The sequence below is a fragment of the Vicia villosa genome, unplaced genomic scaffold (genome assembly GCF_029867415.1).
Source record: "Vicia villosa cultivar HV-30 ecotype Madison, WI unplaced genomic scaffold, Vvil1.0 ctg.001111F_1_1, whole genome shotgun sequence".
NCBI lineage: Eukaryota > Viridiplantae > Streptophyta > Magnoliopsida > Fabales > Fabaceae > Vicia > Vicia villosa.
Genome location: NW_026705482.1, coordinates 32373 through 42232, shown reverse-complemented (window position 1 = coordinate 42232; position 9860 = coordinate 32373). Strand labels below are relative to the sequence as shown.

The following is a 9860-nucleotide window of genomic DNA, read 5'->3' as shown; positions in this document are numbered from 1 at the left end:
CACCTCTTCAGTGGTGAGACAATGAGCAGGGAATACATGTGCAGGCTCTTTGTAACGGAGGATCCTTATGTCTGGCGCTTCATTGGGGTAGCTAACTCTGAACATTGCTGCCAAAGTAGCCAAAGCATCTGCCAACTAATTTTCCTCTCGAGGGATATGGTCGAAAGTGATTTCCTCGAAAGCGGGCAACAACTCCAAGATATAGTCCCTATAAGGGACTAAATTGGGGTGTCGTGTCTCCCAATCACCTCGTATCTGATGTATGACCAAGGCAGAATCCCCATAAACTTGAAGGATCTTGATTCTCATATCAATGGCTGCCTCGAGGCCCATCACACAAGCTTCGTATTCTGCCACATTATTCGTGCAATCAAAACATATTCTGGCCGTGAAAGGAATGTGAGTCTGACGAGGAGAAGTCAAAACTGCCCCAATACCATGGCCCATAGCATTTGATGCACCGTCGAACGTGAGAGTCCATCGCTCCCCTGGTTCAGGTCCTTCATCATCTAGTTTCATTATGTCCTCATCAGGAAAGTCAAACTTCATTGACTGATGTTCCTCCAATGGTTGATGAGCGAGATGATCTTCTAGAACACTTCCTTTGATGGCCTTTTGTGTGACATACTGAATGTCATACTCTGATAAAAGCATTTTCCATCGTGCTAGTCTGCCTGTAAGAGCCAGATTTTCGAAGATGTACTTTATCGGGTCCATTTTGGAGATCAATAAAGTGGTGTGAGTCAACATATACTTCCTCAGTAGGCGAGCGGCCCATACCAAAGCGCAGCAAGTTTTCTCGAGTAGTGAGTAACGGGATTCACAATCGGTAAACTTTTTGCTCAGGTAATAAATGGCGCACTCTTTTCGACCGAACTCATCATGCTGGCCCAACACACACCCCATAGATCCTGAAATGCTGGACTCAGACACGCGATGTCGAACAGGATGTCACGACATTACTATCTGAATATTTTTAAACAAATGAACAAGAAGTAAACAAACATATAACAACACAAGAAAGTTGTTAACCCAGTTCAGTGCAAACACACCTACATCTGGGGGCTACCAAGCCAGGGAGGAAGTCCACTATAAGTAATATCAATTTAAGGTAATACAGTTCAAGATTACTCCTTTCACTTAATATCTACCCAATGCAACTTCAACCTAATATTACTTAGATCAGAGATTCCACTCACTCCCCCTCAATCACAGCAGTGATGAATAACGCTCAATGAATATGGATAGAAGACACACTTCAAAGACACAGCTTGATCTTGCTTAAAAGCTTCAATCAAGTACAATGGTACTCTTGCTTAAAAGCTTCAAGTACTTCTTACAACTCAAACAAAAACACCTAGACCAAGACAATCATCATGATGATTGTTTGGCTTACAAGAAAGCTAGAACGCAAAAACTTAAACACGAAGAACTCTTAAAGCTTCTCAATACAAAAACCCTAATCCGGTCTGCAGCTTCTTCATAATATATATAGCCTTCAGAAAACGCAGTAGCTGGGCCTTGGATCCGAATTAGTTTTAAACCTAATAAAACTAATTTCCACAAATCAAGGAACCTAAAATAAGAGCAATTAAAGACGTCCTTGAACAGATCAAAATCCAATATTTCCAAGTAAAGCGCATAGGATCTTAACAGATCACATAACCATAATTAGTAACAGAATAAGACGTAACAGCTACGAATGTCATGACATCGGCCTTGACATCAGGTAAAGGCCTGCATAAGTAAAACTTCACAACAGTAGAATGCATGTCATGACACCAGTTTTGACATGATAAAATCACAATGAGTTTTACCAAAAATTACAGCCAATCAACAACATCTACAAACTCCCCCTTTGGCAAATTTTTGGCTAAAACACGAATAGATGTAACCATATAATATCAGAGCATACACAGCAGCCAACAACACCAAGAATACAGAAAAATAAATTCTGTAGGCAAACAATACAGAAAAATAAATTTTGTAGGCAAACAACAGCCAGCTTGATTAATCACCAGAAATCCAGAAAACATCTATTTAATCATCTGTTACAGAATACCACTTATCATTGTCAAGGAGAACCAGAAAACATCCAAAATATCAGAAAACAACAAAAAAACCAAAATATCCAACAACCAATATCCAACAAAAATAACCAACAACCAAAATATCCATCACTCCCCCTTTTTAGCCACAAAAGGAGCCAAACACAAACAGAAGATCAGCATGAAAGAAACACCAGAAGAAGAGCTAATTGTCAGAACCATCAGTCTCTTTATCACTAGAGCCACTAATCTCTTCATCACTAGAGCCACTAGTCTCTTCATCAGCATCACTACTCCCAGTATCTTCAGTACCCTCACCATCCTCGGCCTCTTCCTCATCACCACTATCAGCACCCTTGTCTTCATCCATATTGTCACCATCGCTTCCACCAGCATGATCATCATCTGTAGACTGCTCAAGACTTTGAATGAGCTTTTCAAGCTTCATCTTCCTGTTGTCCAACTCCTTACAAGTCTCTTTCAGCTCAACAATGAGAAAGGTTTTGTTCACAGACTTGCTGGGTTGTGATGTCCCAGCAGATGTTATGTCATCTGACCTTTGGAGCAGCTTATAGTGAAATGACAAAGCACTCTCCCTCTTACATACAGAATCTTTAGCTTTCAGAATTCCAGGGTGTTGCTTGAGGATTATCCCACATATCAGGGATGGAAAAGCAACGGGTAGCTTGGTAGCAGAAGTACCAACATGCCTCATAGTTTGATCAAATATGTAGGTCCAATAGTCAAATTTTGTCTTGGTTCTCACAGCATATATGAATCTACCTAGGCCAACAGCAATGGTAGAAGTGTGATTGGTAGGCACCCAGTTTGCAGCACCAATTTTGTGCAGCAAGGCATACCTGACATTCAAAAGGCTAGCAGACAATTTACTCTTTATGGGCCATTTCTTAACCTTACCACCAGTGATAACTTTGCATACTTCATTGTCAGTTACTTCAAGCTCAGGTTGAGCCTCAGCATCTCTACCTAGATAGAGGTTGATAACAGTAGGGGAAAAATCTATACATTTTCTTCTAACATACACCTTATGAAAATCCTCAGTTCTTCCATCAGCATAATCTTGAGACAAATTCACTATAAATTCCTTCACGAGCATTTCATAGCATTTAGACAAATGAGTAACAGTTTTAAGCAAACCTGCAGATTTGATGAGCTTCATGACCTCTTGACATTCCAGAGCATCATTTGCAAGTTCTCTTTCCAGAGCCAGCCTTCTTTGATAAACAAACTTCCACTGGATAGCATTTGAAGCATAGTGCAGATAAATGTTGTCCAATGGAACATCACGGACCTTTGTGGAGGATTTTGTGACAACAATCTTCTTCTTTGAAGGGATGTCAGGGACATCACTTAGGACATTGTCTTCGGAGTCAGAAACACTTCTTTCTTTTCTCTTCTTCACAGCAACCTTGCTCCCAGTTCTTGAAGACTCAGCAGAGACCTTCTTGATCTTTTCTTTGGTGGCATTATTTAGAGGAGCAACCTTTGTCTTGGGAGGATGTTGATCATCAACCTGCTTTCCCCTTCGAGCCTTGACTCTGTTGGAAATGCTGGAGATGAGGTCATCATCAGCAATGTCAATAGGATCATCAAGATTATCCAGATCCACCACATCATTTGTATTATCAGTAGGGAGAGTAGCCTTCTCTTTAGGAGAAGTAGCAGTGACCTCTTCAGCTTTCTCTGTTTCAAGAATCTCCGCATCTTTATCTTCAGATGCTTCAACATCTTTAGCATCAGAGCCTTCAACATTGTTGGTTTCAGATGTCTCAACATCAACATGATCCTTGCTAGCATCAACCTGATTATCTTTGCTGTTCTCAGGAGCAGGAGCTTGGGCTAAAGGGACAGATATTCCTTCTACCTTGTGACCTTCATTCAAGATTCTTGTGACAAGGCCTGCGATTGCATTGTGGACATAAGCAGTCCCTTCTTTATCCCTAGCAGAGAACGTTTCTGGAATAGACCCACCAGTTGATTTTCTTGCATGCATCTTTCTTGGTATACTACCAACAGGATCAATGGCTGGGACCGAGTTCAATGGCACAACATCCAGTACAACATCTTGATCACCTACCATATTTGGTGCCCTAGAGTCGGATGCAGTTTCAGAGCGAGGAGTAGTGTTCTTTGAGGGAGAGGTCTGAGACATGTTGAGAGTGAATGGAATGATGGAGAGAGGTTTGTGAATGCAGCGAATCAGAGAGGTAGCGTGAAATCCGAAAATAGGTTTTGTGGGAATGGGAACCGTTTGGAGAAGGTGTAAAAGAGGGGGAAAATACACTTTAATATGTAATGATAACAAATATTTGGAGAGAAGGATACTGTTGGCCCCACACTCGGTTAATTGCTATAATTCTTCACAAAGATAAATGCCTAGCTTACTTCTCAAATTTTCAAATTGATTAGCATCCAAAGCTTTTGTGAAAATATCAGCCAGTTGGAGATTAGTAGCAACATGTTCCATGACATCTTGTGTGACATTATATTCTGTTAGCATTTGTTTCATCCAAACGAGCTGAGAACAGCTACTTCCTGCTGCAATGTATTCTGCCTCTGCAGTAGATAGGGATACACAATTTTGTTTCTTACTGAACCATGAGATGAGGTTATTTCCCAAGAAGAAACATCCTCCTAAAGTACTTTTTATGTCATCAGCACTTCCAGCCCAGTCTGCATCATAATATCCAGTGAGAATTGGTTCACACCCATGAGAGTAGAGCATGCCATACTCACAAGTACCATTCACATATTTCAGAATCCTCTTGAATTGATTTATGTGACTGATCTTGGGTTCTGCTTGATATCTGGCACACACCCCAACAGCAAAAGCAATATCAGGCCTACTAGCTGTGAGATACAGCAGGCTTCCTATCATGCTTCTATACAAGCTTTGATCAACATTTGTGCCCTTTTCATCTTTGGACAATTTTAAATGAGTAGCTGCAGGTGTTCTTTTGTGACTAGCATTCTCCATCCCAAATTTTTTGACAATGTTTTTGGCATACTTGCTCTGAGAGAGAAAAATTGAGTCTTCCATCTGTTTAACTTGCAGACCAAGAAAGTAAGTTAATTCCCCAACTAGACTCATTTCAAATTCTGATTGCATCTGGTCAACAAAATGTTTAATCATCGTGTCTGACATCCCACCAAACACAATATCATCCACATAGATTTGAGCAATCAGGATCTTTCCTCCTTCATCTTTAACAAAGAGAGTTTTATCTATCCCTCCTTTCCTGTAACCATTACTAGTAAGAAACTCAGTTAGTCTCTCATACCAAGCTCTAGGGGCTTGTTTCAGCCCATAAAGAGCTTTTCTTAGTTTGTACACATGATCAGGATGGTTTGGATCAGCAAAGCCTTTAGGTTGTTCCACATAGACTTCCTCACTCAAGTAACCATTTAAGAAGGCACTCTTCATATCCATATGGTATAGTTTGAATTTCAGAATGCAAGCAACTCCTAACAACAATCTAATTGACTCAAGTCTAGCAACAGGAGCAAAAGTTTCATCAAAGTCAATTCCTTCAACTTGAGTGTATCCTTGAGCAACTAGCCTTGCTTTGTTAATGATTATAGTTCCCAGTTCATCTAACTTATTCTTGTAAACCCATTTAGTTCCAATGACATTTGTATCTTTAGGTCTTGGAACCAGCTCCCATACTTCATTCCTTTCAAACTGGCCTAATTCTTCTTGCATAGCATTAATCCAAAACTCATCTGTCAAAGCTTTCTTAACATTCTTGGGTTCAATTTTTGATACAAAACAGGAGTTTGAGACCTGTTCTCTTGACCTTGTAACAACTCCACTATTGGGATCTCCTATAATAAGTTCACTAGGATGATCTTTTTGAACTCTTATAGATGGTCCTTTGTTAGAGGGTTCAGCTTCAGCTTTTGCAATAGTGGGGCTGCAATCATCTTCTTTCTTAGATTCTTCAGCTGCGTGTTCCCAGAATGTTCCAACATCATATGTGACATCTGCTTGTTTGTGTTCATCATCAACCACCACATTTATGGATTCCATGATTATCCTCGTTCTTGAGTTGAAAACTCTATAGGCTCTGCTGTTTGTAGAGTATCCAAGAAAAATCCCTTCATCACTCTTGGAATCCATCTTCCTTCTGTGATCTCTATCAGCAAGAATGTAACACTTACTACCAAACACATGGAAGTATTTGACAGTGGGTTTTCTTCCCTTCCAGATCTCATACAGAGTGGTAGAGGTTCCTTTCCTTAAGGTAACTCTATTATGAACATAACAGGCAGTATTCATGGCTTCAGCCCAGAAATAAATAGGGAGTTTCTTAGCATGAATCATAGCTCTGGCTGATTCTTGAATGGTTCTGTTTTTCCTTTCAACAACCCCATTTTGCTGTGGAGTAATAGGAGATGAAAACTCATGGTGTATACCTTCAGAGGAGCAAAAATCAGCAAATTTTTGATTCTCAAATTCCTTTCCATGATCACTTCTGATTCTTACAACATCATTTTCCTTTTCCCTTTGAATTCTTTGACACAGGTCTCTGAAAACATCAAACACATCTGACTTTTCTCTAATGAAGTTTATCCAAGTGTATCTGGAGTAATCGTCCACAACCACATAAGCATATTTCTTTCCTCCAAGACTTTCCATTTGCATAGGTCCCATCAGGTCCATGTGAAGCAGTTCTAGAACCCTGGAAGTAGTCAGATGTCTAACCTTTGGATGTGACATCCTGGTTTGTTTTCCTACCTGACATTCACCACAAATTCTTCGTTCATCAATTTGTAACTTGGGAATTCCTCTCACAGCTTCCATAGAAATAATCTTTTTCATACCTCTTAGATGAAGGTGACCAAGTTTTTGATGCCACAACTTTGCTTCTTCTTCTTTAGAACATACAGTTGAGTAGTTAGATTCATGAGAGACCCACAAGTAACAGTTATCTTTGGATCTGACTCCCCTCATTACTACATTCTTTCCTTTATCAGTGACCACACACTCAGTTTTAGTGAAGTTAACTTGGTATCCTTGGTCACAAAGTTGACTAATACTTATGAGATTAGCAGTCAAGCCTTTGACCAACAAGACACCTTCCAGATTTGGAACTCCTGAGCAGTCTAGTTTTCCAACCCCTTTGATTTCTCCTTTAGCTCCATCACCAAAGGTTACATAGCTAGTAGAATGGTTTTTGATATCTACTAATAGATTCTTGATTCCAGTCATGTGTCTGGAGCATCCACTGTCAAAATACCAATCTTCTTTGGCTGATACTCTAAGAGATGTATGAGCTATTAAGGCCATATTTTTAGGTGTCCACTGTTGCTTCTTGATGGGCATGATCTGCTTGGGTCTGTAGTATGTGTTAGAACAAGATTTGTTCTTATCAATTATCTTAGTTTTGATGATAACAATAATATGAATTTTGCTTAAGATAATATGGTACTCTAATCCAATGCAATTTCCCTTTCAGGAAATATATATAAAGAGTACGCATAATTCAGCGCTCAGAAGATGTGTCTCAAATGGTTCAGCATGCAACATCAGAACATGGTCTGGCAAGACATCAGAAGATGGTCGAAGCAGAATCAGAACATGGGTCTATGGAAGCATCAGAAGAACATGAGATCAGAAGCACTGAAGATCAGAAGATGGTATCACGCTCAGAAGCACTTCAAGGTCAGAAGATCAGAAGATGCTGTGCACCAAGCTGTTTGACTCTGATGATATTCAAACGTCGTATTCACAAACATCAGATCAGAAGGAAGTACACGTGGCAGACTACGCTGACTGACAAAAGGAACGTTAAAGCTACTAAAGGCTACGTCAGTAGACACAGCGTGAACAAGGCTCGAGGTAGTTGACAAAAGCGTATAACATTAAATGCAAAGCTGTACGGAACACGCAAAGCATTAAATGCATTCAACGGTCATCTTCTCAACGCCTATAAATATGAAGTTCTGATGAGAAGCAAGGTTAACGATTCTGCACCAAAACAACTCATATCAAACTTGCTGAAACGCTGTTCAAATCTAAACTCAGAATCTTCATCTTCATCAAAGCTCACTACATTGCTGTTGTAATATCTTAGTGAGATTAAGCTTAAATTGTAAGAGAAATATCACAGTTGTGATTATCGCTTTTTAGAAGCATTTGTAAACTCTTGAATTGATTACATTAAGTTGTAAGGAACTAGAGTGATCAGTTGATCAGTATACTCTAGGAAGTCTTAGCAGTTAGCTGAGCAGGAAGTCTTGGCAGTTGGCTGAGCAGAAAGTCTTAGGAGTGAACTAAGCCTAGAGTGATCGTGTTGATCAGTAGACTCTAGAAAAGTCTTAGGAGTGAACTAAGCAGTTGTTCCTGGAGTGATCAGGTTGTGATCAGAAGACTCTGGAAGACTTAGTTGCGGCTAAGTGGAAAACCATTGTAATCCGTGCGATTAGTGGATTAAATCCTCAGTTGAGGTAAATCATCTCTGCGGGGGTGGACTGGAGTAGCTTCGTTAACAGCGAACCAGGATAAAAATAATTGTGCATTTCATTTTTATCGCTCAAGATTTTAAGTCACACTTATTCAATCCCCCCCTTTCTAAGTGTTTTTCTATCCTTCAATTGGCATCAGAGCGCCGGTTCTAAGGTGCAAGCACTTAACCGTGTTTAGAAAAGATTCAGGAAGAGAAAAACGCTTCATTTAAAAGATGGTTGATGAAAGTGAAAGGACTATACCTACACCTGCATCTACATCTGGCTCTGCTGAGCAATACAACGGTAACAATGGTTATACTAGACCGCCGGTATTTGATGGTGAAAACTTTGAATACTGGAAAGATAAACTGGAGAGTTACTTTCTGGGTCTAGATGGTGATCTATGGGATCTTCTGATGGATGGTTACAAACATCCAGTAAATGCCAGAGGCGTGAAGCTGTCAAGGCAAGAAATGAATGATGACCAAAAGAAGCTTTTCAGGAATCATCATAAATGTAGAACTGTTTTGCTGAATGCTATCTCTCATGCTGAGTATGAGAAGATATCTAACAGGGAAACGGCCTATGACATATATGAGTCCTTGAAAATGACTCATGAAGGAAATGCTCAAGTCAAGGAGACAAAAGCTCTTGCCTTAATCCAGAAGTATGAAGCCTTCAAGATGGAGGATGATGAAGACATTGAAAAGATGTTTTCGAGATTTCAAACTCTGACTGCTGGATTGAGAGTTCTTGACAAAGGATACACCAAGGCTGATCATGTAAAGAAGATCATCAGAAGCTTACCCAGAAGATGGGGTCCGATGGTGACTGCATTCAAGATTGCGAAGAATCTGAATGAAGTTTCTCTGGAAGAGCTTATCAGTGCCTTGAGAAGCCATGAGATTGAGCTGGACGCAAATGAGCCTCAAAAGAAAGGTAAGTCTATTGCATTAAAATCTAATATCAAGAAATGCACTAACGCTTTTCAGGCTAGAGAAGAAGATCCTGAAGAATCAGAATCTGAAGAAGAAGATGAACTGTCCATGATTTCCAGAAGGCTAAATCAACTCTGGAAGACCAAGCAAAGGAAGTTCAGAGGCTTCAGAAGTTCAAGGAAATTTGAACGTGGAGAATCTTCTGATGAAAGAAGATTTGACAAGAAGAAGGTCATGTGCTATGAATGCAACGAGCCTGGACACTACAAGAATGAATGTCCAAATCTTCTGAAGGAAAGTCCCAAGAAAAAGTTTCATAAGAAGAAAGGTCTTATGGCAACCTGGGATGAGTCAGAAGATGATTCAGAAGATGAGCAGGCCAACTGTGCGCTGATGGCGACAG

General features: G+C 40.0%; 1 protein-coding gene across 1 annotated transcript; it reads right to left on the bottom strand.

Annotated features, from left to right (window-relative positions):
* Positions 1–2253: 2253 nt before the first annotated feature.
* On the bottom strand, positions 2254–6099 carry LOC131633310 (uncharacterized). Its single transcript, XM_058904023.1, has 3 exons — positions 5854–6099; positions 4888–5082; positions 2254–4212 (listed from the first exon to the last, which is right to left on the bottom strand). The coding sequence occupies exons 1-3, from the start codon at positions 6097–6099 to the stop codon at positions 2254–2256; spliced, it is 2400 nt and encodes a 799-aa protein (XP_058760006.1).
* Between the last annotated feature and the right edge of the window lie 3761 nt (positions 6100–9860).

What these genes read in the sequence shown, in the direction of transcription:
- LOC131633310 (XM_058904023.1), bottom strand. Translation starts at nt 6,099, where the DNA reads ATGGAATCCATAAATGTGGTGGTTGATGATGAACACAAACAAGCAGAT. An exon ending in TTACAAGGTCAAGAGAACAG is followed by an intron (nt 5,083 to 5,853) that starts GTCTCAAACTCC and finishes TTTCTCTCTCAG; the next exon opens with AGCAAGTATGCCAAAAACAT. An exon ending in ATATTGCTTTTGCTGTTGGG is followed by an intron (nt 4,213 to 4,887) that starts GTGTGTGCCAGA and finishes AACATGTCTCAG; the next exon opens with ACCTCTCCCTCAAAGAACAC.